Below are 25,640 nucleotides of genomic sequence, written 5' to 3'. Positions count from 1 at the left end.
TAGCAGCAGTCTGTTCATCCAGTTTAGTTTTGGTACTGTGTTGGAAAAACCTTGATCCAGCATGACTTCCACAGGTGTAAAAGCTGAGGATATATGGCTTGGATTCTGTCAAATGCTTGAACAACAAAGCTGGTGTCTCATGAAGTCAGGGTTACTGATATGTCAGATTTCAGTCAGTGTTGTGTTTCTTTGTGGAAGGGGAATGATTACTCATATCCATCTGAATCTGCAGGTACCACATTAACAGTCAGAAATTCTTGTGTACTGTGTTCCATCCATCCATGGCATGGTCTGCATTTCACACATCCTGTCAAGTGTACTTGACTTGTTTCAACCCAATGGTACTTTCTAGCCATGGTCTTTCTCACAGCTTTTTAAAGTGGTGCTCCAGGCTATAGAAGAGTTGACATTCTTCTGTCACACCCAGAAATTCATTTGCCACTTGACTAGACCAGAGCTATTCCATCACTTGGTGGGAATGGATCTGTGCTGTGTTGGGCTGCTGACATGCTGTGTGTGCAATTGGTAGGTGTGTTCCCGTTGTGTGAAAGGGTGTCGATGTTGATACCCCTGTTTTGGTCTTAGCACTCATGTCAGGACACACTTACAGGAATGTAACAGGTGGGACTCGTAAATAAGAGCAAAAGGTCTTTGAAACAATTGATGGAACCTTTGATCTGCTTTATTTCTCCATCTTGAGGAGCTGGAAGGAAGCAGAGTAGCAGATGATAAGCTGTAAGCTACAGATTGTTTTGGCTAGCCTGACTGGTGTGGCTTGGTCACCTGCATACATGCTTTTCCTGGATTTGCTGCTTCATCTTCCATCTGTTCTTGGGAAATGAGTTGAAATGAAGATGATATTCTCCCAGTCGTAAGAGACTCTGCGTGGTCAGTCCATTGAATGAAACATCCTGTCTGCCATGGCGTGTGTCCGTGTGTGAGCGGCTGTAAAAGGAAGCAAATAGGCTGTACTTTGATAAATTCTGTCTCATCATACAGAGATATGCAGCTCAGAGACTTCCCTAACCAGAGGTCATGTCTTTAATAGTGTCATGATTTTTATGCTGTGAGTTCCTCCAATTTTAACATTTGATGGAAATATTTTGCACCAATCATGTCTTAAGATGTGATAGCTGAAGAAAGCGAGCAGATCCTGTGTACACCAAAAAGATTGAACAATTTCTTGGAAAATAGAGTGATCCTATAACACATAGCCCTGAAAAATGGTATATGCAAATGTGGGTTTGATCACATTTAAAAACATTTTGTGATTCTGGTAATTGCTAGTTGCAAAGCTGCAGGTTTGTTTTTGTTTTGTTTTGGGTTTTCGTTTGTTTTTTGCTTTGGTTTTCATTTGGTTTTTTTTGTTTTGCTTTTTTTTTTGTTTTTTAAATGGTTGGGGCAAGCATTTGTGGTTTTAGATCAGAAGAAAACTTTGCCACCTGAGCTGTGGGGAGAACAGAGATGAATCCAGTTGACTGAGGGATAAAGACCAGAGATAGATGAGAATGAGGAAAGGACTATTACCCATTTTTCATTTTTATTCAGACTTGCGTGTCTGGTGTTTCATATCACATATGATAACATTGGGTCAGCAAAATTCCAACTTCCAATTTTCTTTTTAAAGATCTGTAGTACGTTTACTGCTACCTGGCTTTAATTCTCCATTTCTAAAAGTCATGACAAAGATGAGCCTTGCAATACGTGTGTCAGATTTTGGACACGTTTGCACCATGGTACAAGGGCAGTTTTAAAGTAAAAGGCAAATTATCTTGTCATCGTTTAAAACTGAAGTCTGATATTTCAGCCACACAGAGGCAGGAGGAAGTGATGGGAAATTTGGACAAGCTTCTTACCCAGATTCTGTAGTTATGTATTATTGTATAGTATTTGGTTATAAATGGAGAAAGGATGGTCATTGTAAGAGGACAGAAAAACCTAGGAAAATAGGTAATATAGGAAAGGCACTGCTATGCTGAACACTGCACTTGAGAAATGTGATAAAAGAAATTTTTCGTCAGGGGACATTTTAAAAGTTGCACAGGGTCCAGAGGGAAAGATACCACTCCTTTTTGGTTCTTAATTCATTGCAAGTACAGGACAGATGTTTTCCTTCCAGAAGTGGATTAAGAAATGTCCACCTATCAATTCTTTCATAGTCAGGAGGAGACAAAGAAACAACAGCAAATGCAGCACGTGCACACTTTGCTGCATAATGTCTCATTGGGCTTTGCTGTGTCTCCATGTGGTGGGACCCTGCATTGGTCAGAATACTGAGAGGAACCCTTTCCATAAAGTAGGATGACAAAAGGACAGGAAGAGTCTCTAAAGCAGGGATAGTTTTGGTTTTGTTTTTCTTTTTGGCCTGCTGTTCTAGTTAGTGCTATAACTTTAGATATGCAATAAACCCTGAGTGCCTGAGTGAGATAGATTTAGACTAAAAGGATTTAAAAAGAAATCTTCTTTCTTCTCCTTGTAACTTCTTTCTCTTTTCCTTACAATGATCTCTCTTTCAGAAACTTCAAGTGTCTTGAACAGCAGCAAAACCCATCCACTACTTCTGTGTCTGATAGCAAGAAGGGCGTCTGTCACTGGCTTGGCTATTTTTATGATTCTTCCTTTTAATCAGAAGTCTCTGTCTCCGTTTGCATTGCAAACCCCTCCTTTGCAGTCCTGCACTCCAGAAGCTCCTACAAGCTGGAGGTGCTCTGCTTCCTTCATGGGAAGCTCATGCAATTTTTTGTCCTCTCCAGAGGGCTCTGCCCTAATAATTCAGCAGCCTGGATAAAGACAAAAAAAGTCTTCACTTTGATGCCAGGCCTCTCCTTTTCATAATAGGACATAATATAAGTAATGTAACAAATTGTCTGAGGAAGACAATTATATTGTCTTCCTTCTAAGCTGGTATTGTAAAAAAAAAAAAAACAAAAAACAAAACAAAACCAAAAACCCAAAAACATGTTTTGGAGGTGAAGGATTGGTTGTGAGAGGTTTTTCTGTGGCAGAATACAAAGGTCAGCCTTTTTATTTTAATTTTTTTTCCTAATAGTTTCTTCACCTATGTTTTCACTGCTACCTCTGTAAGTAGTTACATCTATGAAAGTAGACATATGGGGAGGTCACAAGGAGACCTGAGACATACTTACCCATTTTACAGTGTGATTGAGCCTCAGAGAAGCCTGATGAAGCAATATTTCACTTATTTCTCTAGTGAAGTGGCAGTGAAACACACGTATTTACAGTGAATGTGGAAATGTGAGCATTCCTAATATAACTTATAACCCTTATAACCTTAAATTTTGCCCATTGTCCCTGGGATTTATGTGCTCATATGTCTTAGGCATTTTTCAAAATCTCACCCTGACTGTTTGGTAGACCTGAAAATCCTGAAGAGGAACCTCTTTATGCCTGAATTCCAACAACTGGTTTCATGCTACCACCCGGATTGTTTTCTAGAAATGACCTTGAAAAATGTGGTGATTCGCACTGTCTTAGATTATGTGTGCAGACTGCTGCAGACCCAGGCCTGTGGGAATAATTGGATTTGGTGTGAGGAGGGGGAGGGAATTTTGTACTCTAATTGACTTTATTTTATAATTTATTACAGGAGTGCCCATTGCCTTGGATATGCCTCCTGTCTTATATAAATCTCTTTGTGTATTTGTGGGTGAATATACATATTTATAGAATTCTAAATAAGTAAACCTGCAAGGGTTTTAGGCCCGGGCTGTTAGGCATCAGTGTTTCGTCTTTCTAGTGAAGGTTTAGTTTGCTATTGAATGGCATTACTGGATTTTGTCAAAAATCTGTGATACTGTATCTCAATGCTTGTCTAAAGTATTTTTTGATGAATGTTCTGGCAACATGGGGGGTTTTCTCATCCGGAAGATTCACATGAAGAAGCAGGAAAATGGGTGAAAATGTACAATACAAAACTATTCATGATGTTGCACATCGTGGTGTGTGTAGAGGAGCAGTGGTGAGTGCAACACAATTTTCAGAAAACTTTGTATAATGGGTGGACAAGGATTCTTCATTCTGAGGAAAACAGATCCTTTGGTGATTTTTTCAGTGAAATGTAACTGCTGCTGTAATTTACAGACTAACCTGCCTCCTCAAAGGGTCTTTTAAAAAAAAAAAATTGTGTGGTGTCATTTCCTGGAATTTTTGGTCTTATTTGTTTCAGATTCTCGTCATCTATAGAAATATGAAGTGCTGGCATTCTTGTTATTGGCTGTTTCTGTTGATTAACTGAGAATTTCATATGACTTTCCCTTTGCATTTGTTATAAATCATGCTAGGCAGCTAACTTCTCTGCATGATTTCTCTTCAATAATTAAATCTAGCATTTCCAGCTGCAGTAAAATTTGTTGCCCTTTCGTGCTCAGTTATGTTTTTTCATGCGGAAGACGTGGACTTCCTCACAGTTTTAATTCCTGTTTGGTGTCAATTTATAGGCTGGGGTAATAAACGGAATGTTTTACTTCATGGCTCATGCTGAGAAACGAATCTTGATCCTTGCACTGCCTTGACAGAGGGAAGATGCAAGGCCAGTGACTTGGATGTAGCTGTTTGCTTTTTGTTTCCTTGGCAGAAAACAACATTGGGCGCTTCCCCTGATGGATAATCTTCTGTGTTCTGCATCTTTTCCCCTTCGGTGTACTAAGCATTAAATGTTGGAATACGTTATTTGAGTCAGAGGAAGTAACTGAAATCAGTTGTGGCAGAATACCCATAAGCCAGAGGGAATGTTTGAGAGCCCTTGAAAGAATTACGAAAAGGTGTTTGGTGTCTTTGTAGTTTCCATAGATGATTGCTACTTCTATATGTAACAGTTACTGTGGGAAAGAAAGTTTTAATCCTTGACTGGGTCCTTATTCTTCATAGTTTTCCAATATTTTTAACAGAAGTTGCTTTATTACTGAACCTGTACGTCAAAAAATCTTTCTGTGGCTCTTACAACATCCTTTTATATGAAGTATTATTCAGCACACTTAATGACAGTGTCCTTATTTATTAGAACAAAAGATTTTTGTAATGCTTTCAGCGGTTATTCTCTCTAGTAGAGTGGGTCAGCAGCAATGGTTCTTCACAGAACATGTGGAGATGACGGGTAGTATGAGCTGTAGGTGCTGTGTAGGAGTGTAACCAAAAGGTGTCCATAAGATTGCAAAAACGTGATGGGGCAACACAAAGGAAGTTGAATGTACCCTGACAGAAAAATAAGGCTTTACACATTTTGTTATGAACAGGCTTAGCTCTCTCAAATTTAAATTTTTAAATAAATGCTGCCCCTTTGCATTGGGCCCTTCAGGTGTTATAGCACCATCTGTCTGTCGGTAGAAGGAAGAAAAAGGTTGACTTTCATTTCCAAACACATTTTGAGGTATTAAAAATGCTTCACAGAGCACTGAGCGTAGAAGAATATTTTTTTTCCATTGGAGGATTAACCAATTTTGTTTTGCTGCAGTATGTTGGCAAGTCCCAAACTAGAAGATTAAGTTTCTCGTGCTCCTGAGGTGGCAGTTTTTAGCAGTGCCTCATGTGAACTAAAGGGTACTGAAATGAGAAATTCTTTTTCTATTTGAATGTTATAGCATTTTTCCCTATGCTCTGGCAAGTGTTGGGATAAAGTATTACCTAATTATGACAGAAGGCGTGAAAAAATTGTGGTTTCTCCTTTGCTATGCTTTAATAAGCAAGGGGAGGAAAAGGAATGAAAAAATGCACTGGAATACTGAGACATCTCTTTTTGTTATATCTCAGTTTTAAATCAAAATACATTACAGAATTATGTCTAAGAGTCGTCCTTTCTCTGAAGAAGAGAAGCTCCAGACTGACCTTACTGTGGTCTTCCAATACCTGAAGGGGGCTACAAGAGAGCTAGAGAGGGCCTTTTTCCACAGGCATGTAGTGATAGGACAAGGGCTGATGGCTTCAGACTGAAAGAGTGTAGGTTTAGATTAGATATTAGGAGGAAATGATTCACTCGGTGGTGAGGCACTGGAACAAGTTGCCCAGAGAAGTTGTGGATGCCCCATCCCAGGAAATGTTCCCAGATAGGTTGGATGGAGCTCTGAGCAACCTGGCCTAGTGAAAGGTCTCTCTGCCCATGGGAGGGAGCTTGAAACTAGGTGATCTTTGAGGTCCCTTCCAACCCAAACCATTCTGTGATTTGGTAATATTGTTTCTAAAGCATCAGAAAAGAAAATTCACTTCAGGACTACTCTCTTCTATAGAGTTCTCTGGTGAAACAATAAGTGATGTTATCTTCATTACCATTTTTTGGAAAATATTTTTTCCCAGTTATGAGACAAACTGTGTGAAGGATTAAATCTAATAAGTATCAAAGTATTATTGAGCTGTTCAAATCATATTGAATATGGAAACTAAATAGATTTATATCTGTAGCTATTTCATATTAAAAAAGATATTCTAATTTTTCTGATGCTTGCGAAATTTATTGCATTATAATTAATGCTTAGTGTTTAGCAGTATCTTGTTGAGATTCTTCCACATTTTATAATGTATGAGATGTGTTATTTACATACTGAATGTAATTTGAAGAAATACCCAGGAACCTCATGAAGATATGAGTCTTTTCTGCACCGTGTATGAGATTTCAACTTTTTATGGCCTTTTTCACTCCTTTAAGTATTTAACACATCTATTTACTTTTCTCTTCTGTGAATCATAAACTTTTCTTTGTTTTAAAAACTTTTAATCCCCTCTCGTAGGTACTGCTACAGATGAGTATTTTCACTAGAAAGTATCAATAAGTTTAATTTACTCTCCATAGCTCTGGAAGTGTTAGTAGAGCAGGCTGTGGAATTCTTGTTGTTTTAATGTTTGTAGATCCCGAAAACCTAAAAAAAATCTCTGACAGAAAGAGCCAAAACCTCAATTCCTGTAACCCGGAATTATCTTTTATGTTAGCTTAATACAATAAATAAGAAATAATAATAATAAATTATCTTTTAAAATTTTGCTCTGCTACTTCAGTGACTGAATTGGAACATCATAGACATGAAGAAAATAGGGTAATTAGGAGACTGGAGAACAGCATTGGAGGCTTCTGCTGTGATCTGTCTTCTGCTAGACTGGGAGCAGGCATTCCTTTTAGAACTTGCCTTTTGCTGTGGCAGTGTGTCTTAACTTCCACATAAGGATGTTCCTGTATGCCCTACCTCATCCTGCCTTTCTTTAAATATCTTTTTGTCATTCAGTGGAATTCAAGAGCTGGATATTTCTTCTCTGTGTCTCGAGTAGCTTGTTGAAAGAAATCTAATGAAGCATGACTCCCCTTTACAAAAGCAAGGAAGACTCTTGCCAATGTCTTTATTCCTTTGTTTGATTTTTGCTTTAAACACAGCTATGAGTTGGCCTTTTAGAAATTTTAGACTTATTGCCATGTAGTTCCCTGGTGTCCTCCAGAGTCCATTTCATTCTCCTGTCACTGAGACAGTTTGAACAAGAACACTGTAGCTTTGGCTCAGCTGTGTTCATCCCACAGTTCTTCCAGATCACCTGAGTGAATATTGTCTGGTCCTAGCACTTGGTCTCTTGTCAGCTTTCTTTTGTAACTTCTCTGCCATCCCTTTTCTGTGGTGGTCATGTGTTCCAAGAGCTCTTTTTACCCTTTGATCTTCTATTAGCTCTACAGAGACACCTTAATGGGCTTACTGCTCCTGATTTGTTTGAAAAATAATTTATTGCTGCCTTTTATGGCTTTATGCAATTTTTCCTCGAACTCTTTTGACCTGCTTCATTCTGTTTTTAAAACTAACATGCCATAGTTGACATATTCTGTTATCCTTCTTTGGACAGACTTACTGAAGAATCCCATTTTCTTGTAGCCTTCTTTCTCTACAGCTTAACCATTCCAGCATTTTTTTTGTCTTTAAAAAGCATTCTGATGGATGGCATTTGTTTCCTTTGAAGCCCTAATATTGTATCTTTTTTACAGTTTTTGTGTTATCTATAAAAAACATTTTCCGTGTTTTTCTGCATTTTTGTATACACACAATATGAAAACTAAGCCAGATAAGAAATTTCTGGCTTCAGATAAGATGGTCCTATCAGAAATGTTGGTGTTCTCACCTGTTTTTTTTACCTAGTATTTTTTACCTTGTTTATTATTTATGTACAGATTTTTATGGTAGCTCATAGCAGACAATAATTCTAAAATACTCCTGACTGAAGTAATACAGTGTAGATAGAATGTAATTTTCTAGCAATAACAAAGCAATTATCCTGTTGTGCTTGATTGGAGATTTTCTTCTAAAATTCCTGTCCAAAGATAACTTACATTACTTATATACCTTTTTAACAAAAGTGTTAGGAATTGTTCAGCTTTGAAGAAAAGGCACTGGTGACAGGACACATCTCTTCTAGGTGTTTTATTTTGAGTTGGTTTGATCTAAGTGAGAAAGACATTATATTAAAATAATTCTGATATTGGTGCTGACAAGGTCACAGAAGATCTTCAGGGTCTGTGTACCCAAAGATGTTTTTTTCTCAGTATTTCAACTAGTAGGTTGGACTTAAATATTCTGCTCCATTGTAAATTCTAATTTATTTTTGCTTGTATTTAGAATATATTTCTTTGTTATTATGTGTTTATTATCTTTGGGCTTCACATGTCTTTATTTCTTTAGCTTTTCTTATTTTTACTTTTTTTTTTAATCCAGTAATTAGCACATCTCCTCACTTTAGTTCAATAGACTAAATGAGTTTTATTCTTCTAGATTTTTTTCTTTTAAGATGGTGTCTGCATGCTCTAGATCATCTTAGTAGCTCTGCTCTGTGTCTTTTCTTGAAAGATTGATTCCTACTGTGACATGGATGAGCAAGACTTAATCACATTGATAAGTCCATTGTCAAGCCTGTTATCCTGTCTTAAACTGTGGATACTTAAAGAAGTTTATTAAAAGGGCAAACGTAGTGACACTTTCCCAGAAATACAGTCTACTCTTCTGCAATTTGAAGTGACTTCTGATTCCTGCTTGCCAGCAAGAAATGAGTTACCCCTTCAGGGATTATTCCCCCATTAGCCCTGTAAAACTTTGAATCCACATAGGCTTTTGCTAAGAGTTACACTGAGTTGAATGGTAATTGTACTGGCATCTTACTTTCATTCTTGTGTTGTAAAATGCCTTTTCTCTGTCAGCTTGGCTGGGAGACATGGATCACCACCAGTATTTCTTAGAACACCTTCTGTTCATTAGACTGTTGTAATTAATAGAATAAAGCTGTTGCTTGTAATAGTTGATAACCACACACCACGCTTACAGTTGGGAGGCTGAGTCCAACAAGTGTAATGAAGGGCTTATTCCAAATAGCTGCAGAAGGTCCTTTGCCTCATGGGGATATATATCCTGTATTCCTTGTTTGCACAGAGTAGCCATCACTCTCTTGGATGTTGTCTGAGTTGTACAAGCTGCTGCTGGTACTAACGTGTGGTGTACAGCTGCTGGTGGTGGTGGTGTACAGGTACAGCAGCCCTGTGGTATTCTGAGTGGATCAAGTTTTGCAGGTTCAACAGGACTGCCAGTCCCTGGTTTAGCAGCTCTTGGAAGCTTTCACATACAACCTACTCAGTATCTCTTTGGCTTGCTTTTTCCTGGTGACTCTCTCCATCTAATGTAAGAATCTGTTAAAACCCATTCGTGCAACTTAACCAGAAAGAGTCCTTAATACCACGTGGTTTTACAGAATTCTCCTATTGCTCTTGAGTTTTCTCTTTTTTCCCCCCCCCCTGAAAATCCTGCTGTTATGTAGTTATTTCTTCTGTGGCAGTGATTCTAATTCTGAATCCTTCCAAAATGCTTCTCACTTCTATCATACTGTCATATCTTTCTTCAGGGAAGACCCAAAACCACAGCCAGCATTCCAGATGTGGAACACACAAAGAATTTATAAATGCACAATATTTGTGGTGTTCTCTTCCCACTGTTTCTCTTGGCTTGATTCCTGTGTGCTTGCTGATTATCCTGTTCTGAGCTGGTGGCTTCTTAGGACTATTTGTCATTGACAATGCCATCTCATTATGGCAAAGAGGAGTGGAGATAAAGGTGAACTCAGTGTCCCGCATTTTATATCTCAAATTAGATTCTTTTCTATGTTTCTTTATCTAAACTGAGGTTCCTGTGCTGTTTTATTAAGATGACTTGGTCTTCCAAGCTTCCTCTGCAGTTCCTCACAGCTCCTTCACGACTGTAGAGCTGAGTAGCTGAGTATCAGCAGGGATCTTTGTCAATTCATTATTCACTCATTCTTCAGAGTATTTTTTACATGTGTGTTGAACAGTCCAAAACAATCACAAACTGACAGGAATTGTACAGTTAATGTTAGCTTGACCAGGCCCTTATCTACTATTTTTTCTTCTCTCCTTCTGGAATTAATTCTTCTGATTCTTGTAATTCATCCGTCCTTTGGCTGCTTTTTGTTTTGCTTTTCTGATGTTGGTCTAGATAAGTCATTATACCTTCCTAAAATGTGACTTTTTAAATCAAAGTGGTTTACTTATGTGAGTGGAGAATTTGTGCTTACTGATAGTTTAGAAGTTTTGATGAAAGAAAAATTTAGAGTATACTTTCGTTGTTATTATTTGTACAGTCAGTACACAGTCAGGTGGAAACATAAATATCTATCAAAACATTAATATTATGAAGAAATGTCAATTACAGCATGAGATGATAGTTTAATTTTTATGCAGACAGGAATCTGAAACTGCTCTAACATGCCTTTTTTGTTTGTTTCTGATAAAACAGAATGGTAAATCAATGGTGAACCAGTCTTTATAATTCCAGAATTAGTGGCAACATTTATGTCTTTAGATTCTTCCATCAAGGCACAGGGAAGCAAATTATTTAAAAGATAACAATAAATTTGTTTGCTTTCTGTCAGAGTTCATATCTACAGCCAACCTTGATAGAAGACCAGAATGATTTAGACAAGTTTGCTTTGGAGATTCATAACATATGCTTGCTGGACAGAATTGAGTTATCTCTGCTCTGGAGAGTAAGTTATTGTAGCAGGAGCTGACAGAGATGAAGATAACTGAGGGAAATTCAATTACCTTTTAGTGTTTTCCTTCTAATAGGATTCTTAATGTGAAAAAGATCCTTAGATGATGCGCCTATGTTTTGTGAGATCTGCTTTGATACCTGCATCCAGAATAAAGTGAACTCTTCAGGCCTTCATTAAGGATGAAATATGCATCTGATTGCTAAAGGGGTTTTAGCCTTTGATTCAACATGTTATCTTTTCTAGTCCAGATGTATTTGACACTCTTTTTGGCAGTAGTCTTGTATAATCTCTTAAATACAATTTCATTCTCAAAATTATTGTTTTTGTGTAAAGAGCTTGTTTATAACAGGAATTGAAGAAAGAGGTCAGAAAACTGTAAAATAATTCCCTGTGTTCTAGTGCTGTCTCTGCATGTTTGTTTTCTCATTTGACTTTTCTGGCAAAAGCACCCAAGTTGAAAATATTGTTTATGACTGACCTGAGTTCAGGCTGTTGGGTTAAAGCCCGTCCTGCTTGACTATACGTGATTTCATGTGAAACCTCTGCAGTTCTGAAGCTCCTGGGGTAGACTGATGCATACAGGCATTAGGATGTTATTACTTGTGTTACTTTTTAAAATTTGTGTGTGTGTGGGGGGGGGCAGTCTGTGTGTTTTTTGGTGTTTTTTTTTTTGTGGCTGGTGATTGAAATGAAAATTTCAAAGTAGCTTTATGAAGGCAGCTCACTCTGCAGCTGTGTATATGAAAACAAACCATGTACAACTTTGTGTACCTGCAATATGCTTTCATTTACTGACCCACTAAACTACTGTCTATAGCTGAATGTAGTTTTGTGTGTATCCTCCAAAAGATTTTATTTTTAAAACTGACCCTTACCAGCTTTGCAAAGTAAAGTCTGCTTTTTATCTGGATGATTTATCCAAGCACTTGCACACTGGTATTCCTATAACAGAAAGGGAGAACAAGTAGATTTATTTGCAACCCCAACCCAGGTTTGGATTTGCCTAAAAGATATGGCATACCTGACCCCGTAGAAGTCACTTATTGAAAGTCTAGTCCATATTTTGAGTAGCTACTTGTCTTGACTTACAGCTTCTGTAAGCTGTCCTTACCCTGGTCATTCTCTTGTTTGGACTCAAATCATGGTGTGAGTAGTCTCATCTTGTAGTGAATGCAGTCTCCTGATTGAAGTGTGGCAAAGTTGATACATGCAGGTTTATTTTTTTTATATTCCTGAAGGTGACTTAGGAAAATAACTTTGGTGCAACATATGTATCAAGATGCTGAGGTGTTTAGAAAATGTTAAAAGTCGTTTGTCAGTAGAGCCTGAAAGCACTTACAGTTAAGGTTTTTACTGTTAGATGTATTTTTTGCATAGAATATTTTTCTCTTTCATTTATTGGCATCTTATTGAGGAGGAAACCATACAAATGTTGCATCTAGTGTAAGAGTTTATCCTGAATTATTTCTCATTCCATTGAAGGCTTCAGTCTTTCACTGAGAATGCTCTGTTTTGAATACAAAATATAGTGACTGTGCTGAAATAAATACCTCCATGAGTGATGGTTGAAAAGTAATTATTTAAACAAGGATTTTACAATTAAATTGATAGAATTATCTTTATTTTATAGTAAATGAGGCTTGAAGTCTATGTCTCGGATCCAGGGAGGGAAGTGGTGGAAAATTGTAAAGCCACATCGACCCAAGGGTGACATTTCTGATCTTTTATAAAGGTAGCCTTGTATTTCTGAGTAGACTTATACAGCTTTCCAGGAAAGGGAACAAGATTGCACTAATCAGAATTCTTAGCGACAACTGAAAGGTCCTTTCACATTGTCACTTCGATCCCACTGCTTTGCAGGTCAGGTTTTTGTCTTAACTTTCCTGTAGTTGCTTTTAAATGAGAATCACTATAATAGATGTTTTTGGAATACTTTTCTTCCTGCTTCACCTTAATCTATAAATGTTTACAGAATGAGTCCACCTACTGATTTTTCTCTTTGACCTAAATAGGAGAAAACTGAGCCAATTCCTTTGAGATGGTCTCAGGTCATGAAAAGGAAGATCTGTCTGGCAGTTAAGTTGCTTTTCATGTGATCACTATGTTGGGAAAGCTGCCAAGTGACTTAGAGACCTCTGGATTTCACTGTTAATCTGAAGTCCAACTGGAAGTGGCAGAGCCAATCCTTAGTCAGAAAACCAAGTTGACCTCACTATTCTATTTCACACAAGATAATGTTTCCTGTTACTTTTCTCGCCGCTCTTCCCACCCACCTGTTTCCTGTTCACATTTCTAAGTCCCTGTTATTAATTCACTATTTAGAAAATGCATCTTCAAGGATTCGTGGCCATCTTAAGAGAAAAGATTTAGATATCTCTTGGAAGTAGGGCTTGCGAGGGGATGGTAGTGACTATGATGATGAGCAGTGCAAGTGCTTTGGTCATTGTTCCATGTTTTTTTCCTTTGTGTCCTAGTGCAAAGATACTGGGCTTTTTTTTGTCAAAAGTTTGTTGGAACAAATTCTGAGTCTAAGTAGTAGTGCCAAAGTTAGGGCATTTTTACGTTTGTACTCCTTCAGTAGTTCTCCCTGTCTGCCCTTGCGGAAACTTGAGATTTAAATCTTCTAGAACTATCTTGAATTGTCTGTTGCTCTTAGAACAATTTGAAATTCTGTCTTTCATGACTGATGCCAATTCTTGCTTTGGAAATATATAAGGGAGGTGACAGACAAAGCAAGCAAAATACTCAGTTATTGGATGGATCACTCTATTATATGTATTGCAGTTATGACAAAGATTGTTTCACAGCTTGGGAGCAGAGACATACAATCCACTGTCAGTGTGCCCCAAGGGCTTGCAGTGCCCTGCAGAGGGGTACCTTGGGGGCAGGACCTCACCAAGCATCTCCCAACCTCCATCTGCCATGGGAAGTGCAGGGCAGGCCTAGGGAGGGAATGTCCAAGCCCAGCACAGACTCCCCACAATAAGGGCCACAGGATCGGGTCTGGGGCCATTTGGGAATCATCAGGGAGCCCACAGCAAGGTGGTGGCTATAGGTAGGATTTGGAGGGGGTGGGCCCCGGCCTCTCCCCACTGCCACCAGCAGGACAGGGTCATCCTCAGCTGTGCTGGCTCCATGCTGGCCCTCGACCCCAAGGGGGCTATAGGCCACCTGCAGACATCTCTGCATTATGATTCCATTAGTCCCAATGTGTTAAACATTTACAGAAGAAAAAAAATAATCAGATATTCTGACTTCTAAAATACTGTTGCTTATTTTTTCCTTCACTGCCTGTTAGAAACCCCAAATATCTCATTTCTAAGCAGCTGTTGATAGCCTTGAAGTGGCATCACCCGTCCTGGCACTTGACCAACACTGTTTTGCAAGGCAATTTCGTATGGTCGGTATGAGGGGAGGGAGGAATATTTCTTGGGTTATTTTTGAGTCACTGTTGTTTGAAGCTGTTCAGAAATTTGGAATATTAGAAGTAGACAGAAGTAGGTTATTGGCTAGAGTGTAACTGAAGCTGTTTAAGCGTGGGAGAAATGTTGTTACACGGCTCTTTGGTATGTCCAGTGACTGTCACTTACATGTGTTTTATATAATGCTTTATGTAATTTCAGTAGTTTCTTTCATTTTTGTGCATGCCTGGTGGAAGCTGGTGATTTTGATTAGTCACTGTACTTTCTTTCAATGCCTGTAATGTTAACGAGTGAACTGTAATTCATACCAAATCTCGGATTTGTGTTTTAAAAATGCCCTGAATTTGTGCTGCTTTATTTATCCTACATGGCTGTTGTGCTCCGAACAGAACAAGCTCCCAGTATTGAATTTATTATTTTACACTGAATTAAAGTCAATTAGTGAAATCTAGTTAAGCAGGATTTGTGCAGTTGTAATGTGTAATCTGTTTTGTGCCATTACACCAACATCCACGAGTTCAGCTGTTTGTAGCAAATGCTGATAACTGTTATTGAGGGGTGCTGTGAAATCACCCTCGTACCATTTAAAAAAAAGCCAACCAACCTGACAGAAAAACCTTGCATGCTGAACTGAAACAAAGACAAAATCAAAATTCAGTAAGAACATTAGAGCCTTGGGATAGAACACTTCACAAGTTCTGGTATTTAATGTGGAAATGAGTAATAAACAGAAAACTCATGAAGTGGATCTTACATGTTCTTCTTATGTAAAGATAAATGAATATATTTAGGGAGTATTATCTCCCCCCCCCCTTTTTTTTTTTTTTTTAATTAAAGTTGACAGCATCAAGGATGACACCAGCAGAAACTGTTTGGTGCTACATAGTTCTTCATTTCTCTGAAGGGACCATGTGCAACAGTTGCATCATCATCTCTTGCCTCATTGCGTTTTTTTCATTTACACCAAGAGAGCAGGAGAAATAAAAAATTTAAAGCAATTTTTATGAAGTATTTTTAATCTTTGTTCCATATTGCTAAGTATAAGGATCTAGAGTTGTATGAATGAGTGTTTTTAAATTAAGACTGTTGAAAATTAAAGTAGTGGCTGTTGTCTTCTGATGCTTTGAATAATCAGAATATTTCAAAAGCTGTCTTTTTATGGATAATAAAATCACACAATTCTAAAAAGAAATTAAATTATACTCCTCCAACGATTTTTAGAGCTGAATGTCAACTTTCCAAGGCTGGTAGAACTTTTTCTGAGTAAAAAATATTAATTAAAAACAAAACCTATTTGTGCACATCTTATGCTGTTCTGAAATTTGAAAATTGTGTTACCTTAATGCATGAGAACCAATAACATACACTAGCTGGAATGAAACAAAAAACATAGGCTACTGAAAAAAAAAAAGAGGAGGGGAAAAAATAAAGTTAAAATAGTTTGCTTTTCATAGTTTGATGGTATAGGAATTCTGACAGGAGGCTTTAAGATAAGGCAGAGGTTAAGCTAAAGCTGGGATTGTGACTGCTTAACATGTTTCCAAAGCAAGTGGCTAGGAATGATTTTAAAGAATACCTGCTATAAAAAAATGATATAGACCATATTTTAAAAATCCTTCTGATTTGCCTCTGGATTGGTTTTTTTCCAATCTTTGCCATTTCATCATCGACTTAATCAAAATATCCTGCTTTTTAAGTACTTAGTCCTGCAAAGAGTAAGTCTCTCAAAATCTTACTTTACCATAAGGTAAAGAGCAAGTTTGGAACGTAAATTAGAAACTTGTGAATTGGCAGCATTTAATGTGTTACTTTTGAATAGACTTTTGAATAAAATGCCAGGTAATCATCCTTTTAACAGATTCTCTCACGGCAATTGAGATTTCTCTTGACCAAAAAAACCCCAAACCAAACCCCACCCTTAGTACTTCTCATTAACAAATAATTAAACTATTTCTGCAGATGCAGATGAAGGTGCAGTGACTTAATGGCAGAGACTAAAGGGGTTTTTTTGTGTGTGGGAAGGAAATACTTCACCAGCAAACGAGTTTGCCCTATTTAGCAGTGTTGCTCAAGGATACGTGCCAGGCAAGGTGATCATTCTCCACTGTGAGAGGCTGAAAAGGTCCTGAACTGGGAGACATCAAGTCCACTAAATTAGCTGTTTGAGCAACCATGATAGGAGCTGGTGAAGGACAGATGAGTTACCTTTTGGGTCATGAGTTTGTGTTCATGTCAGAATGTTTCACAGCAGAGGTTTCACAAAAGGTGTGGCACAGAATGCTTTTAAAGCTTCTTGTGTTGCTGGTGCAGAATGACAGGTGACTTGTTCCTGTATCTTCCTTAGTTACCATTATGTATCCCAGTGTGTAGAGAGATCTTACTGTGGGCTTATGGTATTTTTCCCTTTGTTCTTAATGTCTAGTACTGGACCTCTATAAACTGGAGATTACTTTCAAAACATACCTTTGACTCTCTTATCAGAGTACAGAACAAAGAGAAAGGCAAACTACAATTTTTATTTTTTTCCTTTTTTTTTTCCCTTTCACTAAGCATCATAACTGACATCTTCAGGAGACCAGTTAGGTCTGAAAGCAACTGGGTATCCAAAGTACTGAAGCTTATTAGAGATGTGCTTGTCATTGGCACACAACCAGTCATGGCAAGATAGGAAACTATTATGCCTAAATGCTTGTTATCTCAAATGAATGTAATTTCTCTGTTCTTTGTTCCTGAGTTGATATGTTTTGATACATTCTTAAACCCCTGGATTAAAATCAGAGTTGTGTTCTGAATCCAAGACACTAAACAGGGAAAGCTGAAAAGTGCCTGAGGGGAACTATGTAGAAAATAGAAATAGAAACAGAAATGCAGACCCCGGGCTGCAGAGATATCTCAAGGGGCTAATCTTTCTGTCTTTTGGAAATCCGGAACTTTACATAAACTTGGAAACTGCTTATGAAGAGGTTTTGGCTGGAAATGAATTTGCTTTGCATGTGTTTTGCAAATTTATAAGGAAATTTAGTGAGTGTGATGTAGCAGGAATATCAAACAATAAATAACAAAATAACAGAGGTATGTTATTATATAGTAGTGGTACTAGTGATACGAGGTACTTTGTAAAAAGGTTCCAAATTATCTTTTGGTTTATCTGCTTGTCTGAATCATTGTGGCTAAATTTTTCCATTCATGGTGCTCTCAGAGGTTGAATTAATTTGATTAAGATTTTTTTACTCATTTGTTTGGAAAAGAAGGCTGACAAAATGCTTTCAAATGAAAAAAGCAAAAACGAAAAAAACAAAACCAAAAAAACCACTTCTTTTTTATTTCATTGATAATTTGCATTTTTTCCATGATTTGAGGTATTATTATTTCACCACTTACAGAAATGTACCTCTTGCCCCTGTTATGAAAAATGACTCTCAATTCATCTGACACAAAACTTGTGAAAAATTGATTTTTATGTAGTACCATTAAAGGGCTTCTTAATTAGTAAGTTGTGGTGTTCAAAAATGCTCAGTAGTGTGTGTTACCTGCTCTTAGAGACTTCATTTAAGGTTTAGCTGTGCCATCTGAACTGCATGTGACTTTCAATCTGTTCAGGTGTCACTCCTGTGCCAAGTCTTGGTGCTGTAAGTTGTAAAAGGACTGTGCTGGCAGCAGGGTGTCTGGGAATCTGAGTCCTAGGGAAGCAATTATTTGGCTGCTGGGGCCAAAACTGCTGAACTACTTTGTACCTACCTTACAGGTAATAGAAATCCTTAATGTGCCTCAGTGGAACAAGGCAGTTGGAGAGGTGGTGGTCACAGTCATTGAATGAGGACATTTCAGAGCTTTAGTTTGTGGGGGTTTATTGGAAATTTGCCATCTGGCTCCTGGTAGCATGAAGATTTTCACGAGATCTTGAGGAATGGATTGAGAGCCACAGAAAGACTTGTTTGGCAAATGTTTCCTGAGCTGACAGCACCACCACTGGAGTGGGTGGTAACTATTCCCCTGTTTCCAGTTGGTGTTCATACTGTACAGAGGGGAGGAAAGGTCCTGATGCTCTTGCTAGAGTAAAGTACTAATAGCAAGAACAAATGGTGTAGTCTGCATGGGCAATATGAGAAAGAGCCTACAGGTAAAAAGAGGACAGAAATGAAATCTAGGGAGCATTGAAATGGGAACTGGGACAGCTCACTAGGCAGTCTCTACTGCACTGTTGGAGACTGAAACTAAATACTATACTTCTGTTCCAGTGGGAACAAGTTGCTCATACATCTTTATTGGTTATAGACAAAGGAACAATCAAATCTGCTTTGTTGTGGTTGAACTGATAGAAGTCTTTGTATTTGGCCTACTTCAAGACTTTATATATATGTTTTCACCTGACTGAAAGGTATTTTTTCCTCCTTTTTAAAACTTCTGTTGCATAGAAAGGACTATATGAAAAGATAGCTAAACCAAGTATCCAACAGCTGTGCAATAGCAGAGGAGTGCAACCTCAATTTGGCCCTCACTAAGCATGTGTAGTGAATCCTTGGATTATGTAAGTATATGTTTCAGTTTTTGGACAGAGTGGATGTTCCTTATAAAATAAGGACATTTGTCAGTTCCAAAAGTTGCTCGTGGGTTTGATTTGTTTGTTGCATTGGACTACAAGTTCCTTAGTGAATACAATACTAATCTCTGTGGTGGTGTTGAAGCTGTTGAATGTCACAAGGTTGATACAGCGTGGTTGGGGAATGGCTTAAAAGATTGCTGTTGGCTCTTCTGCTTCGTGTCTGATCTGAGAACACAGGGCCACCTGTGCAGGAGTGCTGAGCTTTACTGTTTGTAGAGCATAGGGGAATCATACTTTGATTATTTCTAGCTTGAAAAATGCCTTGTACTTGGAAGATGTGGACCCAAAGAATGTTAACATTTATTGCTCAAGCATCTTGTTTTTATGATCTTAGGCCATTTTAAAAAAAAACAGTATGAAGGGACTGCTGACTTAAACTGGATTTGCAGAAGAGGAAGGGAGGAAAGTGTCTCTCCTCATGCATGATTTGAATGCTGAGTGTTTGGACATATATACAGTAAGAAATACATTCTTGCATTCAAAAAGAACATTTAGGTCTGCATATTGTTTTATGCCGATGGTGACGCTTAGAGAGTTAGAATATTGGAATAATGTAGCAAATCCTAGTTTCTAGCAAAGAGTGAGAGCTCTTGTTTGTCTTAAGGTTTGTCTTTGATTGTGATCCAAGGGTGCTGCTGTAACACAAATAATATCAATTAGATAAGCAGCAAAGAAAAAGGTTGAAAGAAAGTCTGTGGTACTAATGGATACTGCACAATAAATCTGATGTGATTTGTCTCTGCTCTTCACTAGTTAGTTATTCTGTCAGCTACTTTTTTATCCAGTTGAACTCCTGTTAGTTTGTCTCATTTACCTACTCTGCTAAGTTGGGTTTATTTGAAAGGTGGGATCTGCATAGAAGTGCTTTTGCCTAGTGTTTATTTGGGTTTACTAAAGCTTAATTCTGTGAGACGTGAAGGTAAAAAATAAAGCTGTTGACTCAGCACAAATTAAAACCAGATGTCTCTTGAGATCCTTGCATTTCTCTCTAATCACTAACCCAAATTGATTGTGGTAGATTTTTTTTTCTGGTCATGACCATAGTTTTACCAGTCTGTGTTTAGTGTGATCTAAGTCAACTGCATGTTTTTTTTCTCCTTCTGTTGTGATTTTAAATGCATGGGGTTTTTTACCCCAGGAATGTCTGGCTATAAACCAATTTTTTTCATCACTCCTCCCCACCCCCATTTGTATTACAAACAGTTGATTTAGATTCAGATTCTTTTAAATCTTGAAATCAGATAAAAGGTTGGAAAAGTGGATAAATGAGGTTTGGAAAACCATGGGTTGAAGAGATGAGAAGCCATTGCATTGTGTTCAGTCCATTAAAACAAGAAGAAATAGAAGAGATACTTTGATAAGTGTTCTGCTGGTGTTAACCTTGATGGCTATTATCGGGGGGATGATGCTATATCTGTTTCATTGGCTTAAGCTTTTTTCATGCTGAGAGAAATCAATACTTTGAGTCGTTGGATGACAGAGGCATCACTTCAGAATTGACGGTGGCTGTCAGACGTTGTCATTGGTTGACTTTTGTTCGCTGTTGAGGTTTTAAGCTTTCATTTTTCTAAGTCTTATTCAGGAGTCTTTGTAAGATTTCCCTGGGTAGCATTTTTAGGCCAGACTTTAAACCTCAGGTCAGAGGTCAAGTGCAAAGATCTGTGAAAGCAGAGGATTGAAGAGCTCCTTCATTTACTAAAATATCCTTATTTGTAGAGAATTTGCATTAGTGGCGAGACTGTGCGTTATCTTATGGATGACTTTTCCTCTTAAGTGATACCCTCTGAGACTGGTTGTTCACAAAGCCAGTAGCTTTTAGCCAAATTAGACAAAGGAACTGGCATATGTAAAAGTGTTTGGTGATATCAGGGTTGAAGAATAAAAGTAAAACTGTGCACCATTTCTTTTAAAAACCCTACACTGTTAAACTTTTTAATCACTTGTCGAAAGCATTACGTTGTAATTTTGGGACTGCAGAGGTGCACAGTGCAGATAGTTCAGAGGAAATCTTTTACTTGACATTTTTGTAAAGATCAAAGATAAAATATTTCTGAAAACACTAGATTAATCCTCCTCTTCACTGAAATATAGACAGTCAGAATACTGACACCCTGTCAGTGTTTTGCAACAGTATTTCTGAAATATTTCCTGCATACAGAATGTGTTGTACTTTCACGTCTATAACTTGCCTTTTGGATGACCTCGTACTCCTTTAGAATTACAGTTCCTTAAAAATGAATCTTCACATAACCTACATGTTCAAATAGCCTGCAGTCTTGTCCAAGCAGGGAACGGGAGAGAGGTAAAAACCGTTTTCTGCAATAACGGCGAAGACAGGGGTTTCGTTCCATCCTGGTAGAAAACAAGGGTCTTTCCTGTACTCCAGGAAAGTCAAAGTGTCAAAGGATTCTGCTTAATGCACTTCCCCTTTGTAAAACTTTTAACAGTGACTGAATTTCAGACTTTTTGGAGATAGCCTGTGAGGTGTGTATATGAAAATACATATTTTTCCCCGTTCAACGCTTTGTTTTATCATGTGTGAGTGCACTACTTTTGTGATTGTAGTTTCATTGCACACTTGCCTAAACAGGTGACAGAAATTACGTAGGCATGCAACTGTGTGTCTTAATTGTAAAAATATTCAATTGTAAAAAATTGTAAAATTATGTGAAAATTAATTGTAAAAAATATTCAGGCATGACAGGGTGCATATTGCAAGAGATCAAACAGTGAAGAAGAAGTAAAACTGTAAAAATATATTTTTGAATTTGATCACAAACAGAAATCAGGCTGGATTTTTATATTACATAAATGGATTGGGATTTAGTGTTAAGTATTAATGGTACCACTCTGTATCCTGGTATTACGTCTTTAGAAGGAATGGATCAGGTGAACCTGGCATCTGGAAAATGAAAAAATACAGTAGAGAAACAGAGTCTTTTTAGTGCTTTCAGAACAGTCTAGTTGTGACTGGCTTCTTTAGGATGGGTCTTTTTCTGTTTTTTTTGGTGGAACCAGTCTTTTTTCACTCCTGTATTAAAAGTATTTGAGAGAGGGAGGGGGAGAAATAGCTTCTGTTTTGCTGTATATTTGGCATATATTGAGGGTAGGAGCCACTGAACAATTGATGTGTCACCTGTATGATCAAAGAGAAGATTTTTCTTGCAGAACTTTAGTATATATAGTTAGTAACTATATATGCACCTGACAGATATTTGGCAGAACTGTGGCTTCTTTCTTTCTTGTTTGTAAAATATATATTGTAAAGAGCGTACAATGGTTAAGAGTTCCTCCTGGAGTGATGTTATAATTTTATGGGATTGCTGCATGTGTGAGTATCTCAGTTTTGGTGTATAATTGCAAATTGCTATTCATACTAAATGCTGAATTTCCTGAAAAGTGGAGTTATATTTCCATTTTTTAACATGGTGCTTATGTTTTCATTGAAGTTGTCAGGACAATAAAATACCATTTTTTCCTCCATTTGTCACAGCTACATTTTGAAAATCTTTGTTTGTATTTAATGAAGGATGTGTTCAAAATTACATCATAAAGAGACTTTTTTTTTAAGAGGTACAAGTTCATTATATCTTTTACAAAACATTCTAGTTTGATTTCCATTTTATCATGTTTTAAGGTCAAATGTGACTTTAGTGTTCCATAAAGAGACAGAGATTGATAATGGGGAAAGAATAACCCTCTAATGTGATTTATATCTATGGATTTTATGTCAGATATGAAAAGTTGCTGTTCAAATTGTAAAGGAGGATCCATTAAAGAGCACTTTAAAACATTTTACTACTTAGCTTACCTTATACACTTGTTTTTAGAATTCTGCCCTTTCAGGCAACTTAAAAATAACAGCTTATGAAACATTTACCAAGTGCTGAAAAGAACTCATGATCATCATGGGTGCAAAATAGATTAATGTATTAGAAAAGACAGCTGTATTTAAAAAGAGCTAGAAGAATCTTGTTTAGTGTTGGTTATGATTTAGCCATCTCATATTTTTGTGAAGAGGGGTAGCAGAGTGCTTTGTTTAGGGGTGTAAAGGCCAATTTTTGATGTCTCGTTGACTTGGAAAGTCAGCTGCTTGTTCTTCAGTCCTCCTGGATGTCTCTGCTCATCAGGTGAGCATTGCTGTAAGGTGCGGGAAAATTGAGTAAATATGTAAATATATTAAAATTGTTAAAATACCTCTTTAAAGTTTATTTATCTGTTAGTACATTTTTGTTATCTAATGTCTATGAAAATCTACACAGGCCCAAACTTTATATTGTGGGGTTTTTTCCATTCTTCCTATCTTTCTCTTACTTTATATAACGTATGTGTTTGTATATACAAATATATAAATAACATAGCCTTCTGATTTTATTTGCAGCAAGCTTTTAATGCTTCTACATATATAGATATGTAGAGAAAAACATTGCTACTGTTTTAAACATAAAAAGCCTTATGATATTGAGCTGATATCTAAGCTCTAAGAAATAATTGTACTGGTGTCTGCATCAGCTGTGCTTCACAAAGAAAAAGCAATTTTTTTTGTTGTTAGGCAGACATTTGTGTCCATTCCACTAACTAGATCACAGAATAATCCAATCATTGACAGAGGCTGAAATGCTTTGTCTGGCATATGTGATATGTGGAATTGCCAGATGAAAACTGAAATTAGAAACAGGGAGTGCTGAAGTGGGGAAAAGCCTTTATTGTTTCTACCAATACTTGAATTTCTTAGGGGTTTTCGTGTACAGCGAAATGGGGCTTTGATAAGGGGGTGATGTAAATTTGGTGCCTGTTGTTTGAGTTCTATGTTAACAGGCAGATCTTCAGAAGGTCAACAAAAACCAAAATTATGAGACAATGTTGTAACAAAGAATCTTTCATAGTTTTGAGTTCAGTTTGTAGGTGTGACTCACAGTTCTTATTTGCTAGTATTTGCTTTTGAGTACCTTGGCAGACAGAAGGTGTTTATACAACAGGTGTAGTACTGCTAGGAAAATTATTAACTTTCCCATGCTGGCCTGCAAATGTGCTCAACTTCAAGAAGCCATCTGGTAAAGATTAAATCAGCCTTCATATGCATTTTGTCTTCTACCTATCTGAAAATATGCAGATTTTCTCCTTAACTTCTATAATTACTTATTTGTACAAACAACAGCAAGCAGTTGGCTACCCAAATCTAATGAAGAGTCATGGGAGTAGAGCGATCAGCTAGCTGACATTAATTATTCTGAAATTTGCCTCTTTTATTTTATATGTTTTATTATGCAATCAGGCCACTAAGGTGTTGGCATTTGCTCAGTCTTGAGTGTGCATCTATATAGTTAAAGAATTCATGGCAAACCAAGATCCTCTGCTTGGCTCTCCAGACAGATTTACTGTGGGCAGCTGTGCAGGGCCTCAATCCTCAAACCTGTAAAACGGGGTTAATTCTTATTTCTCAGGGGTTTTGCATATGTAATTGATTATGAAGTGCTTCAAACTTCCTTTGGATGGTGTCATTTTTAAACACTTTATTACTGTGCTTTTTTTTTTTCCTTCCTAGTCACTGTGTGCCCAGTATTCTGCAGACAAGCGGGAAGAAGAAAAAATGTGTCATCATTTGATAACGGCAGCGAAGTACCGAGACCAGGTGACTGCAACACAACTAATACAGAAAATTATCAACATCCTGACAGACAAGCATGGAGCCTGGGGAAGCTCTGCACCAAGGTAAACCATTTTTGGGGTGGCTTAAAATGTTTTTGCTCAGCTGTGCTCCGTAATGTCTTATGGTCAAATGTAAAGGCGAAGAAGGTTTTTCAGGTGTTGGGGTTTTTTAAACAAAGTAACATGAAAAAGGTAAAATTAATGTGTCAGTGATTAGTATGGGTGAATGTCAGAGAACTAATGTTTTGTTAGAGCAGCAAAAACCAGGATGGTTCTCTTGTGACTTTAAACTTTGCTATAACAATGTGATAGAATTTATATTGAATGTTCTAGCCCTAGAATTTATTTGAAAAATAATTTTTAGAATGAAATACTTTCTTACAACTAGCTTTCTTTATGGTGTATTATATGATTCAAGACTGAACCGCAGGTTAGTAAATTGTTTTCTTTTCTGCCAAACTTTAAACAAGCAAACGTCTCTCTATGTTAGAGGGAAGTGATGAGATTTGTATTGGTAATTTCAAAGGAAAAACAATATTGCCATATTAATTCAGAATTAACTAATTCCTTTTGGAATCCTCAGTATGTACCTTTATTACAGTGGCACTTGCCTAACTTCTTTTGCTGTGACTTGTACTTAAGTTTCACTTGCAAAGCTAAAATACAAGTTCAAGTCCTTGTAGTAGATCCTTAATAAATATTTAATAATAACTGGAACATATTTAGGTCAAAACATAGCTGTGTTGAATATACTTGTATATAAAAATACTGTTATTTGAATGTAATGGAATAATAAGCCTAAGAGAAATACATGAATAGAAAACAAACTGTTTGTCCCAGTAACCTTTATTCATTGTTCAGTGACTACTTGTTTTCTGGAATGAAAAAATTAATTCCCAAGCATTAGTAATTTCTATAATATACAGTAACTTAAT

The 25,640-nt window shown here is 37.2% G+C and overlaps 1 protein-coding gene across 4 annotated transcripts in view; it reads left to right on the top strand.

Annotated features, from left to right (window-relative positions):
• The window catches only part of LRBA (LPS responsive beige-like anchor protein), a 408,434-nt gene that overhangs the window by 143,675 nt on the left and 239,119 nt on the right, over window positions 1–25,640 (top strand). For all 4 annotated transcript variants that reach the window (XM_064651760.1, XM_064651761.1, XM_064651759.1 and 1 more), the window contains one exon: window positions 24,602–24,768. In XM_064651760.1, the coding sequence (XP_064507830.1) occupies window positions 24,602–24,768 (167 nt within the window). The remainder of the gene's footprint in view (window positions 1–24,601; window positions 24,769–25,640) is intronic.

The sequence above is a fragment of the Pseudopipra pipra genome, chromosome 4 (genome assembly GCF_036250125.1).
Source record: "Pseudopipra pipra isolate bDixPip1 chromosome 4, bDixPip1.hap1, whole genome shotgun sequence".
In the NCBI taxonomy this organism is placed as follows: Eukaryota; Metazoa; Chordata; class Aves; order Passeriformes; family Pipridae; genus Pseudopipra; species Pseudopipra pipra.
This window is presented reverse-complemented; position numbering and strand designations above follow the sequence as displayed.